The sequence below is a fragment of the Tamandua tetradactyla genome, chromosome 3, assembly GCF_023851605.1.
Source record: "Tamandua tetradactyla isolate mTamTet1 chromosome 3, mTamTet1.pri, whole genome shotgun sequence".
Classification (NCBI taxonomy): domain Eukaryota; kingdom Metazoa; phylum Chordata; class Mammalia; order Pilosa; family Myrmecophagidae; genus Tamandua; species Tamandua tetradactyla.
In genome coordinates this window covers 144413785-144434028 of record NC_135329.1, presented here as the reverse complement: position 1 = coordinate 144434028, position 20244 = coordinate 144413785, and the positions used below count along the sequence as shown (strand labels likewise).

Below are 20244 nucleotides of genomic sequence, written 5' to 3'. Positions count from 1 at the left end.
AGTTCTCAGGCCATGAAAACATCCAAATTAAGGCACTAAGAGGTTACCTTTACTCAAGAAAGGCAGATGCTGTCCAGAAACCTCTGTACACTGGGAAGGCACATGGCTGGTGTCTGCTGGTGTCTTTGGCTTCTGGATACATCTGTAGCTGAGAAGGTACATGGCAACATCGGTTAGCTTTCTCTCCTGGCTTCTCGTTTCATAAGGATTTCCCTTCTATATTTCCAAAGGTCTCTGGCTGTGTGGGCTCTGAAGCGTCTTCCAAAATGGTTTCCTCTTAAAGGGCTCCAGTAAACAACCCCACCTTGAATAGGTGGAGATGCATCTCCATGGAAACCACCTAATCAAAAGGTCCTACCCACAACTGAGTGGGTCACATCTCCATGAAACCAACCTAATCAAAAAGATTCCACCCAACAATACTGACCAGGATTAAAGAACATGGCTTTTCTAGGGTTCACAACTGTTTCAAGCCAACACAGAAGGTGTATGTACAAAGATGCCTATCCTTACTGTGGCAAGGGACATTTAGAGGCATCATAATATCATCATGGTGGAAATGGGTAACTAAAATGCAGTGGTGACATTCTATGGAATACTCTGCTATGGTCAGAAATAATGAACCTGAACTATACAGAGTAATATAGGTAGAGCTTAAAAACTCTACCTATATTAGAGATTGGTGAAAAAGGTAAGAAACAGGTTGAGGTCTATAGCATAAACCTATTAATGTATATTTTCAACATCAACTCATGCACAAACAGTACTATATTCTCCAAAGATGCTTACATATCCAAGAACATATACCAAGCATATTACCGTGGGTACCTGGAGGTGGAAAGTGAAAGGGAAGCAGGGAGCAGGAATGAAGTGGAAAAAGGGAGAGAGCTGCTGCAAAAGAATGCAATTATCTTAACTCCCTGCACCTGAAGTCTGAAGTGGGGTGGGTGCAAAACATGGCCTGGAATCTGAATTTTCTGGATCTTCTAATCACTATTTATAGTTTGTCTGGTACTGCACCTATTTCGTGAACCAAACAGAAACATATTCTGTGTTCTGTTACCTCTTGTATGTCATTGCTTGTTTTAAACACAAGCAATTTTATAATTCATTATGTTGGGCTCTGCTGGTTTCTATAAAGCTGCTGTTGCTTTCGTGCAACAGACTATTGTAAGTTCCACTCCAGTATTCCCCTAAAGAACATAATGCTTTGTAAAACCTGTGTTGCAGAAAGCATCTGCATGTTGAATTAAAATGATCAGAACTGAAGAGCAAAAGGGTGAAGAAGAGCAAAGCCACGACAGCCCACAGGCATTGGCAGCGGCTGCTCTGGGGTGGAGGTTGAGATGCTATTCTTTGAGACAAGGTTCTCATTCTTGTGTAGCATTTACTCCTCGCTTGGCATCAGAAATGATTTGCATAACCATGTGCCTGGGCTGGAGAAGTTAATTCCTGTGGCAGTTTTGATGCTTTTCTCTCTCATCTCTTTTAGAATTTTGCAGAAGTAGATTTGCCGGGTTTTTTGTGTTTTTTGTTTGTTTGTTTGTTTGTTTTAGCTTTCTTTAGAAGTTGATCTTGTAAATCTTTCATAAATTGAAGTGTTCAGAGCTGAGAAGGAAAGTAACTGGACATTGTGATACTGGACTGCACTTGCCCTAGAATATTATCATGATCTCTTTCTAAGTCAGTTTACTGCCTTGTTTTTTAATTGATTTGAAATAAATGAATGATCTCCCAGAAAATACACTGTGACACTTCAATTTCAAAACTGTATCCCTAAAGCAATGAAAATTAATATCCATCTGCATTTCCAAACTATAAGCAGAAGAGCAGTTATTTTATTTTGTTCCTTGTAAAGCTTCCTCTTCTCCAAAATAATAATGCCTCTTGAATACGGGCAACATTGATATGTTAGCAGAAATTTTAGGCATGCAAATTTCTTTTCATTCATCATCCCTATTGTTACCAATTGTCACCCCACCTCCAAAAAAAAAAGAGAAAGGAATTGAAGTCTAGCACATATCTGATTTATGCCACTAGAAACTTATAAGCATTTATATTTCAAAAAATAGATAAGCCTCAGCAATTAATCAGAGTCATAATTTGTAATTTAGTTTCTTAACTAACAAAAGTTTTTTGTATCTTGTGAGCCAGGGACAGAAAAAATGTTGGCAAGAACCCTACACATGTGAATGAATGTTGAAAGACTTCTAGGAAATGTGTTTTGTGCTGCAACCTTACTGCCTTGATTTTGGAAGTCAGATCTTACATCTTACATGGGAGAAGGATTATTGTGGGTTTGTATTTGTTTTTGTTTCTTTGTTTTGTTTGTTTTCTTCCAATCATGCATTAAATGCAAATTAATAAATATAAGTAAACACATATCTGCATATATGATTTATATGATATGATGTGATATAAACCTCTCTATCTCCTACTACATTCCAGGCACTGTTCTAGACCCTGGAAATGCAATGCCCCTGAGCCCTCACAACATTTGTCATCCAGAGAAGGAAACAGATAATAAATTAAGCAATTTAAAGAGCTGCCATAAGTTCTATGCTAGGACAAATTAAAAGCACTTTGGAGCTTCTAGCAGAGGCCCCTGACTTCACTACCCTGGAAGTTCCAGGAAGGCTTACTAGATAATGGGATATTTAAGCAGAGTCTTGAAAGGGGAGGCAGACTCGGTCCTCTGAAAACAAGAGAAAGAGAGGAAAGTATTCCAGCCCAGGGAGGTGTGACAGGGAATAGCAGGAGACAAAGCTAGACGGGGAAGGTTGCAAGCAGAAGCATAACACTATTCGATGAACATTTCAGAAACATCACTCTGCCTGTAGGGTGGCACATGGAGAATAACTAGGAGAATTTGTAGACAGGAGTAATGCAGCAAGCATGGAGAAAGAAGACTTAGGTTGAAGGCAGGAGCCATAGGACTAGGTGGTTGATTAGCTGCTGGGGTGGAGGCAGAGCAGATGTCCTCAGCTCTTACTTGAGTTTTGGCCACAGTGGGGAGTGATGACGGAGCAGGCCACTGCATTAGTCATGTTACTTGATACTAGCTGCCTGCACATCTCAGAATTTCAGTGACTTAACAAAATAAATATTTCTTTCTCTCTCACCTCACAGTCCAAGGACTGGCTGGAGGGGGGCGGGCCCTGCTCCACACAACCCTTCGGGACCCAGGCCTCTGACATATTCAAATCCTAGTTGCCCTGGGGTCCAGACAAGGGACGACAGAGATAGTGGAGAAAGTGCATCGGTTCTCAATTGCTTCTCTTTAGTCAGAACTGAATCACCCCCACTGACCTGCAGAGGACCCTGGGAAGTGAGGACGAGCCATGTGCCCACAGTAAACTGAAATGCATTTGAATTCATCGCACTGTCACTGCTACAGTCGCCAAACAAAATTGACTCCATGTCCAGAAGCTGAGCTCCAAACTGATAGACAATGTAATACTGAAGAATTTGTTTTCACCATTTTTCTAGGCTGAAGGTAATTCAAAGGTTAAACTATGATTTAGAGATTTGTTTTTACTTCTATCTGAGAAGACCAAGTCCCACTAAAAAAGCCATTGTATTGCCAGCATGAAACCTCCCAAATAATTCTGCTGCTAACTTTAATTTTCTCAGAAAAGTTTAAATATATATAAACACACACACACACAGATACACATATGCACACATACATATGCCTACATATTTTCTTTCCACGAAACATCTGCCATCCCAAGTTAGGTGTCTATATCAGTTATCTTTACTATTTAACAAATTGCTCCAATATAGAGTGGCTTAAAATAGCAGTAATCTTTTATTGTCTCTCTTGGTTTCTGAGGAGGGAATTCAGTGAGGGAAACAGCAGGAACGGCTCGCCTCCAGGGTCTCAGCTGCAAGACACAAAGGCTCAGGAGCGGCACCTGAAGGCTTGCTCACTCACTTGTCCGGATGTTGTTGCTGGCTGTCAGCTGGGACCCTCGGATCCTCTTCACACGGGGCTGTCCCTGTGGTCTCCCCTCCCACGTGGGCCAGTTTGAGTTTCCACACAGCTAACTTGCTGGGTCCCAAGGGCGAGTGCTGAGAGAGCCAGGGAGACTTCTCAGATGTCACACGGCATCACTCCTACCATATGCCAGCTCAGGGCTGTCACAAGGCCTGATTCATCCCACTTCCTGATGGGGAGAGGGTCAGTCACATTGCTAAAAGAGCATGTAGGATAGGATCCATAGATTAATGCAAACATTTTGGTGAAATAGAATCTAACACAGTGACCAACTCATTTTAACTCAAAAAAGAAGTTCAAATCCCAGGAAAGATTTGGTCCTCCACATTATTCCTTCCTAATTGGGTACTGAATGGTCATTCTTCCAAAGTTAGTAAATGGAACAAGTGACTAAAGTCTTCAGTCCTCTGTGAGTTATCAATGAAAAGACCTGTTCTCAGCACACATCCATGTACCAGCAGGCTGATGCGTCCCTAAGAATGATGGAAGCTTTTTGTTTGCGAACCTCACAGATCTTGCCCTATGCGTCTCTTCTTTGGCCGCTTCTGACTGGTATTTTTACTATAATAAAACCTTAATCATAAATAGAACACTTCCCTGAGTTTTATGAGTCATCTAGTGAATAACTGAACCTGAGGGTGGGCGTGGGAACCCAAAAATTTTTAGCCAGCTGGTGATAGATGACAGTGGCTCTGAGATCCCACGAACTTGCAGCTGGTGTCTGAACTGAGAGCAGCCTTGTGGGCACTGTTCCCTCAAATATTGTAACCTAACTCCTAAAACTCTTTCCATTTCTTGGCTCTGCTTTCTTTTATGCTCTCTCATTGTGGTGGCCAGCTGGGCCCCTACCTTCTCCAGACTCAAGTGGGCTTTAGTGCTCGTAACCTCAAGATATCAGCACCCTTCTCTCTTGGCATCCCTAATAATCCAGAGAAAGGGTTATGGGCCTCCTTGGGTCAGATGCCCACTTCAGACCATCACTGTCTGAGAGGCTGGGGAATTCTGATTGGCCCACCCGAGTCACATCCTAGTGGCACTAGAGGCAAGTTCTTATGACTGGCATCTTTATCAGGTGTAGAAGGAGTCATTCCTGAGTGGTACAAAGGGGCTCTGACACCAGAAGGCAGGGAGAAAGTAGTCAGGCTGGCAAAAACACTAGTTGTAACTAAAGCTAGCATAAGTTTTAATTCACCATAGAACTTCAGTCTAGAATCTTGGTCAAGTTGAAATAGAAAACGCAGTGAATAACCTTCTATGATCCAATGCTATGACTGGGGTGACTAAACCATTTCTGCTTCTTAAGTTTACAGTGTTACGTTTTCCTCACATCTCCATGTTCTTTGAACAGTGTGGTTTAACTTCAGTCTTCAGTCTATACTGAGGTTTATAGATCTCCTGTGGGAAAGCTAAGTTTAGTGTAAAATCTACTCTATATTAAATCATAAAGGGAAAAAAACCTGCCTTAATAAATCCTGTCAGAAAATTATTTACAGTCCATGCATAGATGTTTTATTGCTACATATCATAACTTTTATTAGTGCTTCTATGAATATTGTCAGTCATGAGCCATAAACTTGACTCTGAGTGTACCCACAGGCTTTTGTAAAACTTTCTGAATCATTCGTTTTTCTGTAAATCATATAAAACATTTTTATAAAAGGTGCAACGCACTTGATTTTGGTTCAGCATTAGCATTTTTTAAAGAGTAGACTCCTAGCAGCTCAGAACAGTAGGGGCTCTCAGGAGTTATCTAGCCTCACTCGATTTCTCTGTAAGTGGCTCATAGGCGCTCGGTTTGTGTGAGTGCAACAAGCAGCTCTCCTCAGTGACATATTTGGCTTGAAGATATCTAGTGGTAGGGAACTTACTACCTCCCACAACATCACAGGTTTTGTTTTTTGTTTTTGTTTTGTCTTTGAAACAAATTCTATTTTTAAGAAATTTGTCCTAGTTTTTTCCTTAGAGTCACACAGAATTAGCCTGTACGTGACAGATCCTAAACTTCTCATTTTCAGATGACTGCAGTTTCCCCAGGGCTTTTCTTCTTCAGGTTTCATGTCCTAATTTCGTATGTCACAATTCCCAAACCCATCTCTGTCTTGACCACTTCTCCTGGTTCATGTTCCAGGTGGTCAACCATTAGTCAGTTCTCTTTGGGCTTAATTGTTCATTTGACTACAAATATACTGCCCCTGTGCTTTGTGGTCTCCATTTTTGCATCTTATTCATAATGATCTCCCAGGAGATTGTCAAATTACGTACTGAAGTCCAGATACATTTTTGATAGAGGAGACACACTATTAAAAAAAAACAAATGAGGTAAGTTTTGTCTAGAACATTTCCTATGGGGAACATTAAGGTTGCCAGTGTATAATTTGCAGCATCCTCTTAAATCTTACTTAAAAAGAAATTGAGACTTTCCCCTGATTTTACTCATTTGACCCTTTTACCTTTTCCATGAACCATCAAAGAATATTAATGCTTCATTGATCTTTATGAGCTACATCCTATTAGGATCTATTATGGGTTGAATCATACCCCCATAAAGGTACGTTCAAGTCCTACCCCACAGTCCTGTGGATAGGAACCCATCAGTAAATAGGATCTCTGAAGATCCTATCAATTGAGATGAAGCCAGACTGACTCAGGGTGGTTCTGAGTCCAGTATGACTGGAATTCTCACAAGCAGAGGAGTAGACTAAGTAGAAGACAGAAGGAGAGAGATGGCCACATGAGGGAAACGGAGACTGAAGTATGGATTGCCTGCAAGACTCCACCAGAATGCTACAGACGCTGGAGGAAGCGTGGTCTATTTATTCCTTGGAATTGGACTTCTAGCCTCCCAAGCTGTGAGACAATAAATTTCTGGTGTTTGAGCCAACTAGCTTGTGGTACTTTGTTACAGCAGCCCTGGTAGACTATAAAGTGTGTGTGTGTGTGTGTGTGTGTGTGTGTGAGAGAGAGAGAGAGAGAGAGTGTGTGTGTGTGTGTGTGTGGTGAAACAGAGAGAGAGAGAGGGAATGAGAGAGGAAATTGGTTCACAAGTGGGGCTGTAAGTCCAAACTCCATAGGGCAGGCCATCAGCTAGAAATTCCGAAAGGACGATGAGTCCTTAGTCTGAATCCTACAGTGAGAAGCTGGCAAGAATCAATGTTGAAACTGAAGCAGAAGTTCTTCTTCTGACTCCTGAAATCCTCAGCTCTAGATTTTAAAACCTCAGATTTATTGGATGAGGCGATGACCCACATCACTGAGGACAATCTCTTTTGTTGATTATAAACACAATCCACTCATTGTAGATGCAAATTCTGAATCACCATAAGCTAGCCAGGTTGACAGGTGGAAATTAACCATCACAGTATCCTTGAATGTAATTGTGACAGAATAATATTTTGAGATACTACCTAATATTTTCTTTCCTGAATCTATTCTATTCTTTCTTTTTTATTCCTTTAATCAATTCATTCATGCCTCAGGGAAAGATTGTTAGAGCAGAAAAGTGAAGAAAAGCTGTGCCTTTAAACATTAAAATCCTAGGCCCAGAGGAAACTCAGATTATAAAAATTACATGGGGGAAATAATGTTATGGCAGTAAGAGTTTGCTTTTCCTGACCTTGTCACAGTCCCTGCTTCCCTTCATCTCCGAGGCTGATCTACTGAGCTACATAAATTTGTACAGCCTGGAGAAGAGTGAGGCAAAACCATCAATACATTTGGAAATCCAAAAACAGAAGAGCACACAGGCGTCCCTCTAGGAAACAGGCAAGCAAAGCGTGAAGGTTTTCTCACGCTCAGAAGAAGCAGAATGAGAGGAAGTGTCTAAATAATGTATTTAGGGAAGACAAAACAACATCACAAATGCTCGCTCTTCCCAGTGCAGCTTGGGGAATAGCAGAATGAGTCCCACAAGCCTGAGGGTAGAACAGAAATATTAAAAATCATGCCAAGAGGAGGCTTAAAACAGAATTAATGTGTAGGGGAAAGAAAAGAACTTGTTCTAGCGGACCCTGTGGTAATTAAGCCAGATTTCCTCTTTAGGGTCAATGCAGCTAAACCCCCACTGCTAGAACTATCAGCTGCAGACAAGGAACTGTTTCTCCCAAGGCTGAGCCCCTTGAAGGGGGTGTCCTGTGTGCGATGACTGATTGATGAAGAAGAGAATGAGTCAACCATCTTGCCTCAATTTGAGACAACTGTGAAGTTCATTCCAGTTCCTGAACTCCAAGGAGATTGGTTGAGGCTTCAGCCGCCTCCCTCACTTCCTTCCAGGTGAATCTCCCAATAAATTTTCTGCGTTTTTCATGTCAGTCTGTTTTCAGGCAATCCTATCTCAAACATTTGTAACCTGAGTTTGTAGCTTGAGAATCCATAATTCTGCTTCAAATATAATCTTTCCAAGTTTGCAGATAAATCATTTTAGAGATTCTTCATGCAATATTACATCTTCACTCATCTTTTACTTCTGTTCTCTCGTACCAATTTTACTTCTACCGTTTCTTGTTTGAAATGATTATGAAAGTGTAGCACAGAATGGACAGAGCATTTTAAATTTTGCTTGTTGCCATCATACCATCTACTCAAACATTGAACCAGTATCTCCATTGTCATTTCCTTTCGCGCAAACGAAAAAGTACTTTTTATTTGTGTTTTAGTTTGTAAGCTGCTGGAATGCAATAGACCAGAAAGGAATGGCTTTTAAAAAGGGAATTTTGTCCTTCTCCCCTCTCTTTCTCCGCCGGCCCGCCGCGCGGCGCCCACGCCCCACAGCAGCCGAGCCGCCCGCCCTCCTTCTCCCCCCTCCTCCCCCTCCTGCTCCGGCTGCTCTCCAACCACCACGGTGCCCTCTTCCCCCGCCTTCACCGTGCTCCTCCGCCACCAGCCTCGACAGCCTTGCCGCCCTCACCTTTCCTCCTCCAGAACAGCTACTGGGGTAGTGGAGATAATACAGAGCAGCTCCCGGAGCCACGAGGGAGATCAAAGGGACAGCGTACCCCATCCTGGAACGGCTGACTATCTGGGAGAACCAGCTCCGGTGAGATCACCAAGGGGCACGGGCTTTCCTGGGTGGGACGGCAAGCGACCGGAGTCCCTCCCTTCCACCTTCCCGGGCCAGCTGGTAGAATTGGACAGGCGGTCCCCTTAGGCCGCGGCGGCTGGTGCCCCCACCACACGAGGCCCCCCGGAACAACTGAGATAGTTGGGTCGGAAATCCCCAGACTACGGAGAACAGTGACCGGGGGATCCCTTCCAAACACGTGACTCCCCCGTCGGCTGGGAACAGTGTACTCTCCCGGGCTGCGACAGCTGGTGCCCTCCCGCCACGCTTGGTGCCCCGGGCCGACTGGCTAATTTGGCCGGACGCTCTCCTGTGCTGCGACGGCCGGCGATCCTCCCTGCGTTTGGAACCCCGGGCCGGCTGGCATTCTTCCAAGACGCTTCGGCTGCCGAACCTCCCCTACGGCGAGAGTTTTCCAGAGTTGAGGGACCCACAGCAACTTTCGCTGGTGGAACCCACAGACAGGCGTGTGCCACGAGCGCCACCTACTGGGCAGGATAGGAAGAACAGAACCCAGAGATTGCACAGAAAAATCTTTCAACCTGTGGGGTCGAACACCCGGGGAAATCTGACTAAATGCCCAGACGCCAGCAGAAGATAACGGATCACGCTCAGAAAATTGAACATATGGCCCAGTCAAACGAAGAAACCAATAGTTCAAATGAGATACAGGAGCTGAAACAACTAATGCTGAATATACGAACAGAAATGGAAAACCTCTTCAAAAACGAAATCGATAAATTGAGGGAGGACATGAAGAAGACATGGGCTGAACATAAAGAAGAAATAGAAAAACTGAAAAAACAAATCACAGAACTTATGGAAGTGAAAGATAAAGTAGAAAAGATGGAAAAAACAATGGATACCTACAATGACAGATTTAAAGAAACAGAAGATAGAATTAGTGATTTGGAGGATGAAACATCTGAATTCCAAAAAGAAACAGAAACTATCCGGAAAAGAATGGAAAAATTTGAACAAGGTATCAGGGAACTCAAGGACAATGTGAACCGTACAAATATACATGTAGTGGGTATCCCAGAAGGAGAAGAGAAGGGAAAAGGAGGAGAAAAACTAATGGAAGAAATTATCACTGAAAATTTCCCAACTCTTATGAAAGACCTAAAATTACAGATCCAAGAAGTGCAGCGCACCCCAAAGAGATTAGACACAAATAGGCGTTCCCCAAGACACTTACTAGTTAGAATGTCAGAGGTCAAAGAGAAAGAGAGGATCTTGAAGGCAGCGAGAGAAAAACAATCCGTCACATACAAGGGAAACCCAATAAGACTATGTGTAGATTTCTCAGCAGAAACCATGGAAGCTAGAAGACAGTGGGATGATATATTTAAGTTACTAAAAGAGAAAAACTGCCAGCCAAGACTCCTATATCCAGCAAAATTGTCCTTCAAAAATGAGGGAGAAATTAAAACATTCTCAGACAAAAAGTCACTAAGAGAATTTGTGACCAAGAGACCAGCTCTGCAAGAAATACTAAAGGAAGCACTAGAGTCAGATACAAAAAGACAGAAGAGAGAGACATGGAGAAAAGTGTAGAAAGAAGGAAAGTCAGATATGATATATATAATACAAAAGGCAAAATGGTAGAGGAAAATATTATCCAAACAGTAATAACTCTAAATGTCAATGGACTGAATTCCCCAATTAAAAGACATAGACTGGCAGAATGGATTAAAAAACAGGATCCTTCTATATGCTGTCTACAGGAAACACACCTTAGACCCAAAGATAAATATAGGTTGAAAGTGAAAGGTTGGGAAAAGATATTTCATGCAAACAACAACCAGAAAAGAGCAGGAGTGGCTATACTAATATCCAACAAATTAGACTTCAAATGTAAAACAGTTAAAAGAGACAAAGAAGGACACTATATACTATTAAAAGGAACAATTAAGCAAGAAGACATAACAATCATAAATATTTACGCACCGAACCAGAATGCCCCAAAATACGTGAGGAATACACTGCAAACACTGAAGAGGGAAATAGACACATATACCATAATAGTTGGAGACTTCAATTCACCACTCTCATCAATGGACAGAACATCTACACAGAGGATCAGTAAAGAAATAGAGAACCTGAATATTACTATAAATGAACTTGACTTAACAGACATTTATAGGACATTACATCCCACAACAGCAGGATACACCTTTTTCTCAAGTGCTCATGGATCATTCTCAAAGATAGACCATATGCTGGGTCACAAAGCAAGTCTTAACAAATTTAAAAAGATTGAAATCATACACAACACTTTCTCGGATCATAAAGGAATGAAGTTGGAAATCAATAATAGGTGGAGTGCCAGAAAATTCATAAATACATGGAGGCTCAACAACACACTCTTAAACAACAAGTGGGTCAAAGAAGAAATTGCAAGAGAAATTAGTAAATACCTAGAGGCAAATGAAAATGAAGACACAACATATCAAAACTTATGGGACGCAGCAAAGGCAGTGCTAAGAGGGAAATTTATTGCCCTAAATGCCTTTATCAGAAAAGAAGAAAAGGCAAAAATGCAGGAATTAACTGTCCACTTGGAAGAACTGGAGAAAGAACAGCAAACTAATCCCAAAGCAAGCAAAAGGAAAGAAATAACAAAGATTAGAGCAGAAATAAATGAAATTGAAAACATGAAAACAATAGAGAAAATCAATAAGACCAGAAGTTGGTTCTATGAGAAAATCAACAAGATTGATGGGCCCTTAGCAAGATTGACAAAAAGAAGAAGAGAGAGGATGCAAATAAATAAGATTAGAAATGAAAGAGGAGACATAACTACTGACCTCACAGAAATAAAGGAGATAATAACAGGATACTATGAACAACTTTACGCTAATAAATACAACAATTTAGAAGAAATGGACAGGTTCCTGGAAAGACATGAACAACCAACTTTGACTCAAGAAGAAATAGACGACCTCAACAAACCAATCACAAGTAAAGAGATTGAATTAGTTATTCAAAAGCTCCCTCAAAAGAAAAGTCCAGGACCAGACGGCTTCACATGTGAATTCTATCAAACATTCCAGAAAGAATTAGTACCTACTCTCCTCAAACTCTTCAACATAATCGAAGTGGAGGGAAAACTACCTAATTCATTCTATGAAGCCAACATCACCCTCATACCAAAACCAGGCAAAGATATTACAAAAAAAAGAAAACTACAGACCAATCTCTCTAATGAATACAGATGCAAAAATCCTCAATAAAATTCTAGCAAATCGTATCCAACAACACATTAAAAGAATTATACATCATGACCAAGTAGGATTCATCCCAGGTATGCAAGGATGGTTCAACATAAGAAAATCAATTAATGTAATACACCATATCAACAAATCAAAGCAGAAAAATCACATGATCATCTCAATTGATGCAGAGAAGGCATTTGACAAGATTCAACATCCTTTCCTGCTGAAAACACTTCAAAAGATAGGAATACAAGGGAACTTCCTTAAAATGATAGAGGGAATATATGAAAAACCCACAGCTAATATCATCCTCAATGGGGAAAAATTGAAAACTTTCCCCCTAAGATCAGGAACAAGACAAGGATGTCCACTATCACCACTATTATTCAACACTGTGTTGGAAGTTCTAGCCAGAGCAATTAGGCAAGAAAAAGAAATACAAGGCATCAAAATTGGAAAGGAAGAAGTAAAACTATCACTGTTTGCAGACGATATGATACTATATGTAGAAAACCCAGAAAAATCCACAACAAAATTACTAGAGCTAATAAATGAGTACAGCAAAGTAGCAGGCTACAAGATCAACATTCAAAAATCTGTAGCTTTTCTATACACTAGTAATGAACAAGCTGAGGCGGAAATCAAGAAACGAATCCCATTTACAATCGCAACTAAAAGAATAAAATACCTAGGAATAAATTTAACCAAAGAGACAAAAAACCTATATAAAGAAAACTACAAAAAACTGTTAAAAGAAATCACAGAAGACCTAAATAGATGGAAGGGCATACCGTGCTCATGGATTGGAAGACTAAATATAGTTAAGATGTCAATCCTACCTAAATTGATTTACAGATTCAATGCAATACCAATCAAAATCCCAACAACTTACTTTTCAGAAATAGAAAAACCAATAAGCAAATTTATCTGGAAGGGCAGGGTACCCCGAATTGCTAAAAACATCTTGAGGAAAAAAAACGAAGCTGGAGGTCTCGCGCTGCCTGACTTTAAGGCATATTATGAAGCCACAGTGGTCAAAACAGCATGGTATTGGCATAAAGATAGATATATCGACCAATGGAATCAAATAGAGTGCTCAGATATAGACCCTCTCATCTATGGACATTTGATCTTTGATAAGGCAGTCAAGCCAACTCACCTGGGACAGAACAGTCTCTTCAATAAATGGTGCCTAGAGAACTGGATATCCATATGCAAAAGAATGAAAGAAGACCCATCTCTCACACCCTATACAAAAGTTAACTCAAAATGGATCAAAGATCTAAACATTAGGTCTAAGACCATAAAACAGTTAGAGGAAAATGTAGGGAGATATCTTATGGATCTTACAATTGGAGGTGGTTTTATGGACCTTAAACCTAAAGCAAGAACACTGAAGAAGGAAATAAATAAATGGGAGCTCCTCAAAATTAAACACTTTTGTGCATCAGAGAACTTCATCAAGAAAGTAGAAAGACAGCCTACACAATGGGAGACAATATTTGGAAACGACATATCAGATAAAGGTCTAGTATCCAGAATTTATAAAGAGATTATTCAACTCAACAACAAAAAGACAGCCAACCCAATTACAAAATGGGAAAAAGACTTAAACAGACACCTACCAGAAGAAGAAATACGGATGGCCAAGAGGCACATGAAGAGATGCTCAATGTCCCTGGCCATTAGAGAAATGCAAATCAAAACCACAATGAGATATCATCTCACACCCACCAGAATGGCCATTATCAACAAAACAGAAAATGACAAGTGTTGGAGAGGATGCGGAGAAAGAGGCACACTTATCCACTGTTGGTGGGAATGTCAAAGGGTGCAACCACTGTGGAAGGCAGTTTGGCGGTTCCTCAAAAAGCTGAATATAGAATTGCCATACGACCCAGCAATACCATTGCTAGGTATCTACTCAAAGGACTTAAGGGCAAAGACACAAACGGACATTTGCACACCAATGTTTATAGCAGCATTATTTACAATTGCAAAGAGATGGAAACAGCCAAAATCTCCATCAACAGAAGAGTGGCTAAACAAACTGTGGTATATACATACGATGGAATATTATGCAGCTTTAAGACAAGATAAACTTATGAACCATGTAATAACATGGATGGACCTAGAGAATATTATGCTGAGTGAATCCAGCCAAAAACTAAAGGACAAATACTGTATGGTCCCACTGATGTGAACGGACATTCGAGAATAAACTTGAAATATGTCATTGGTAACAGAGTTCAGCAGGAGTTAGAAACAGGGTAAGACAATGGGTAATTGAAGCTGAAGGGATACAGACTGTGCAACAGGACTAGATACAAAAACTCAAAAATGGACAGCACAATAATACCTAATTGTAAAGTAATCATGTTAAAATACTGAATGAAGCTGCATCTGAGCTATAGGGTTTTTTTTGTTTTTGTTTGCTTGTTGGTTTGTTTGTTGTTGTTGTTTTTTACTATTACTACTACTTTTATTTCTTTTCTTTATATTAACATTTTATATCTTTTTCTGTTGTGTTGCTAGTTCCTCTAAACCGATGCAAATGTACTAAGAAACAATGATCATGCATCTATGTGATGATGTTAAGAATTACTGAGTGCATATGTAGAATGGTATGATTTCTAAATGTTGTGTTAATTTCTTTTTTTTTTTCCTTTCCGTTAATAAAAAAAAAAAAAAAAAAAAGGGAATTTCAAGTTGCAAGTTTACAATTCTAAGGCTGTGAAAATGTCCAAATTAAAGCATCCTGAGAAAGACCTTAACTCCAAAGAAAGGGCTGATGAAGTTCAGATTTTCTCTCTCAGCTGGGAGGCAGAGCTAGCTTTCTCTCCTCATTTCATAAGGCTTCCCCAAGGGCATTTTCCTTCTGCATCTCCAAAGGTCTCTGGCTGTGTGGGCTCTGTTGTCTCTAAAGCTTTCTCTAAAATGGTTCCCTCTTAAAGGACTCCAGTAAGCCACCCCACCTTAAATGGGTGGAGACACATCTCCATAGAAACCAACTAATCAAAAGTTACCACCCACAATTTGGTGGGTCGGATCTCCATGGAAACAATAAAGAAGATCCCACCCAGCAATACTGAATGAGATTAAAGAATATGGCTTTTCTGGGTTACGGGACAATTTCAAACCAGCACAATTTGTCATTAGCATTTTTCAAAATCTCAGGTCATTCTAAGGTGTTAACTTTTCTTTTTAGGTCTTATACAACTCAATACTTTTATATCTCAAGATGAATGATGACTTCAGGAATCCCAAGTCAGTTTACAGAAACCTCTATTACAAATCCTACATAAGTGGTCTAGCATCTCACTTTAAAATGTGAGTTAAAAGGGTAGTTGGCACCTTTTATTTTATTTGCAAACATTGAGACCTCACTTAAAATTGATAGAGTCTCATTTAATGTCCTATTACACTGGTAGTAGCCTAAATATATGTCATCAAGTGACTATTTAAATTAATGATGACACATCCATTACAATAGAAAAAATATAACCTCTAAAATTATTGAGGGTTATCTATGGGTACTGACATGAAAAAAAAATGTTTTTGTTAAGTAAAAGAGCAAATGTTGAAGAATATGTATATGCAAATAGTTTTCTGTTTTTATTTTTAAGAGGATACCTATGCCTGTATATGCATAGAAAATTTCAGGAACAATGCACAAAAACATATTAGCAGTCTTTATATCTGGGGAGTGGAATTGCAGAAGTTGATGCTTGCAGGAGGGGAAGAGTTTATTTTTATGCAATAGTCCAGTATCGTTTGAATTTTAAAATAACAACCAAGCATTATTTCTATAATTTAAAAAGAAAGAAAAATAGCACCTTAGTTGGAAAATATACTACTATGTTCTGTTTTTCTATTTGTTTTGAAGGGGACTTTCCATGACCACTAGCTGGAGAGACAGAAAACAAGGATTCCAGTGTTGGTTTTGCTGTTAACCAATTTAGACAAGGAATGTGCTATCCAAGAGGGAGAATTATTTTATTGCTTTAAAAATGATCTGTTTTAAAATATTTATATATTACAGTAAGAGACTTCCGGGAATTCCGGGAATTGCTTGTACACTCGAAATTATGTTTCTAAGAGTTATCCATAAAATATGTAGCTGTAGTTCATTGATTTTCCCTGCTAAATATTATTTCATTAAATAAAAAGAATATATCAAAATGTATTTATCTCCTTAAATATTGGATTTGGGGTCTATTTCCGTTTTTTGTTTTTCCTATTATAAAAAGTGCTACTATAAGCATTCTTATATATGTGCAAGTTTCTTTAGGATATATATCTAGAAGTATAATTTTAGATCATAGGGTTTGTCAGGGTGTAACTTTACCAGAAACTGTTAAACAGGTTTTGACAGTGATTGCATAAACTTACACAAGCACCATAACATATGAAAGTTCACAATGATCCACATTCTCACCCTGATTTTGCTCGATTTTTAAATCTAGGGGCCATGAAATGGTATCTCAATGTGGTCTTAGCTGCATTTTCCTTGAACACTAAGGATGTTGCACACTTACTTATATGAGATTTGGTCACATATGTTTTTCTTCTATAAAATGCCTGTTCATAGCTGCATACCCAACAGTGCCTCTTACATAGTAGGTACGCCCCAAATGCTTGTTCAATACATGGATGAATCCTCATACAGCAAAACAGCACTCAGTGGAATGGACTTGTTAATTTAAGAGATATGTCTAACCACAGGAGAACCATGAGCCTTACTTAAGCAACATTGTATTTAATAAATTTTCATTATATATAGCCCATTTAGTGTAACTGGGCTATGATTCTTTTTTGTAATTGATTTTTTTAATTTAAAAAGTGTTCATATAAAAAGTGTTCATATAATTATCTGAAAGGTGATTTTGCATAAAGTATTAGTTATCTTTGGGGATGCAGTATTCTGCTTATTTTTTTCATTTTACTACTAATAGAGGAGTCGTAAATTTTGTTCTAGTGGCTATCACTCAAACAGTGCTGCTATGCTTAGAATAATGAGCATTTTTCTGAACAACACAAAATATTGGATCTAATTCTAACACATGATCAATATTTTTTTCTAGCAGAAAATGACCACTGTAAGTGTAAAAATCACATTCTCAAAATTATGTTCAAGAAAAAGAAAGGATATGTTTGTAAGTGTAAATAGCTATTTCTGGTTGCTCCTGTCAGTGTTGTCTACAGATAATTGCAAACAGACATGTTGTACCAGGCACTAACATCTATCAAAAACGAATAGAAGAAAGTTTACACTGAGAAATCTCTCTCCATTACCTTAATTTTTCTGAAATATTTCTAAATTTTTCTGAATTAGAAAGAGATTATTAGACAGCTTTATCTTGTAGTTGCCACTGAACCATGATTTTTAAACCACCAAAGAATCCAGACAGATCAATAGGTAAAGAAGCCATTGGCAGCAAAAAATAAAAATAAAGAAAAGTTAGAACCGCCCCTTCCCCTGTCCCGGTGTCACCATTCATCAAGGGTTTTGCATCTGAGATCTAAAAGTTTTTTTACCCAGGATGATGAATGCCGACATGAATGCTGTTGGTGCTGAAAATCAGGTGGAACTAGAGGAAAAAACATGACTTAATAATTAAGTGTTGGAACTCCAAGACACACTTAAACATCTCTCAGCAACAGTAGATGCAGTTAAGGAAGAAAATCTGAAGCTAAAATCAGAAAGCCAAGTTCTTGGACAATATATAGAAAGCCTCGTGACAGCTTCTAGTGTTTTTCAAACAAATGACACAAAAAGCAGAAAGTAAGGGGTTGATATCCATTCTGTTTTACGGAATTGCTGCTGATTTTTTTCTTTAAAATTTGAATAGATTCCAAAAGTTACAGTACTTTTGTTTGTGGCTCCACTGAATACTTATCAGGATAATGGCAGATCTAGGTAGGCAAAATTGAGACACTAAAAGCATAATTGGAGACTTTTATGACTTTGTGTATTATCTTAATCTATGAAAATGCACAAATGTATTGATCGTAGAGACTTTATAGTTAGAATTGCATATTTTTATGAAAACTTGAAAATGAGTGTTTTATCAAATATTTGATTTATAAGTTTATTGCGATCTTTTATATAGGCTTAGTAAAAAATGATACAAGAAAATAATGGCCGTGTTATAAAAAAGTGACCAAAATCATGTACTGAATACACAGCTGCATGTACCCTGCACCATCTTGTGCCTCTTTCATTTGCCGTTTCTCACCCATTTCCCTTCCCTTAAGGAAAAAACAGTTGGTTCCACATTTGTAAAACTTCCTTCTGTACAAAATGACCCACTTGGTTTCTGAGAAGATGAGCTCTGTGTGTGTGTGTGTGTGTGTTTGAATTAGAAAATCTTGGGAAACATAGAAATAGAGTGGAAAAAGTACTTGATAAACAGGAACCAACTCCAAATGTTTTCATTTCAGATTTATGTCATCTCTGGTATAGATTAGGTCTTTTGGGGAATATATATGAAAGTGGATTAAGTTTGACTAACGTTATGAAAGCCACATCTGGAAGAGAACAGTTACAAAGAGTTTGGTCTTTCAAGGTTTATCTATGGTGCCCAGAAGATCAAGTTTACAAAAACCTTTTAAGATTATATTAGTATCAGAATCATTAATAAAATGGGAGGGTTTTGTATATGTTAATTGACAATTTTTCTCAGTATTTTATCTCATTAGTTCTTGAATTTTCTGTAAATCCAACTACTTGATTTGAAGAGTTTTGGGCATCCTTTTACTAAGGAGTTTATAAAAATTCAGTTGTAGATTCCATTTGGTAAAGTAATGTATGAGAAGTGATGTTAAAGTGCTAGTTATAACAGCTAGAGAGATCCACTAATATAGCTTGTGGTTTTAGACTTGGGTCACTTGCAATCATGGAATAATAATCTTATGTTTGTACTGGTGCAAGCAAAATTCAATAAATGACTTCAGCTGCATGAATATATAACAGCTATACAGCAAACATTTTGGATCCTTTTCGTGATCTAATTTGCAAATGTTTGAAAATTTTATTGCAATTCTGCTTTGTGTTTAATAAAAAGCTCTTTGAGAAAAAAAAATTTAAATATGTGTTTTATTTTTATTTGTCTTCTCCAGCAGATCTTCTGAGGAAGCCATGGAGGTATGCTGTTCAGGTTTCTCTGCAAGGAAGAACCTACCATTTAGCTTCAAGGAATGAATGCAGTTAGTTGACAGCCTCCAGCTTAGTGCCTTTAGGATCTAATTCAACCTTAGAGCCAAAGCCACCCTCTTTCTGTGTCCCCCTAGTCCATGAATGATCATGGAAAGGATACCACCACTCCTGTCCGTTGTGGGTGTCCTCTTAGCCAATCTTTGCTTCTGAGCTCAATAGACAAGCCAAGACTTTGTCAGATCTGCAGCACAGTCTAATCCCTGCTCAATTCTGATTCCTTCTTTCTTCTCTATATTTTATTCTAGTTAACCCCGTGAAAACTTTTGCGCTCCCAACTCTGTCTCAATGTTTGCTTCCCAGAGGTCCCAACTGACACAACTTTTCTAGCAAAGACTATTAAACTCCAGTTGTAGCATTTATTTTCCACTATAGAGACTATGATACTTTTTTTTTTTTTTTTTTTTTTTTTTGCATGGGCAGGCTCCGGAAATCGAACCCGGGTCTCCGGCATGGCCGGCAAGAATTCTTCCACTGAGCCACCACTGCCCTGCCCTATGATATGTTTTTGAATTGAGCTTTGAGTTGGTAGATGTTTCCGTTTTCTAGCTGCTGAAACAAATGCTATACAATGGGTTGGCTTTCCGATAGGGATTCATTGACTCACAGTTTCAGAGGCTAGAAGGATTGCTTCCTCTTGGGATGAGTATCTTCTGGCTGGCCAGGAATCTTTGGGGTTCTTGGCTTCTCCATTGCATGGCAATTCATGTTGCTATGTCTTCCCCTTTATTCTCCAGGATCTTATGACTGTGGC

At 39.1% G+C, this 20244-nt stretch overlaps 1 protein-coding gene across 1 annotated transcript; it reads left to right on the top strand.

The window, feature by feature from the left end:
- Positions 1 to 17817: 17817 nt before the first annotated feature.
- Positions 17818 to 18063, top strand: LOC143676385 (short coiled-coil protein B-like). Its single transcript, XM_077151958.1, has 2 exons — positions 17818 to 17839; positions 17924 to 18063. The coding sequence occupies exons 1-2, from the start codon at positions 17818 to 17820 to the stop codon at positions 18061 to 18063; spliced, it is 162 nt and encodes a 53-aa protein (XP_077008073.1).
- The last annotated feature ends 2181 nt before the right edge of the window (positions 18064 to 20244 follow it).

What these genes read in the sequence shown, in the direction of transcription:
- LOC143676385 (XM_077151958.1), top strand. Translation starts at nt 17,818, where the DNA reads ATGATGAATGCCGACATGAATG. An exon ending in GATGAATGCCGACATGAATG is followed by an intron (nt 17,840 to 17,923) that starts CTGTTGGTGCTG and finishes ACACACTTAAAC; the next exon opens with ATCTCTCAGCAACAGTAGAT.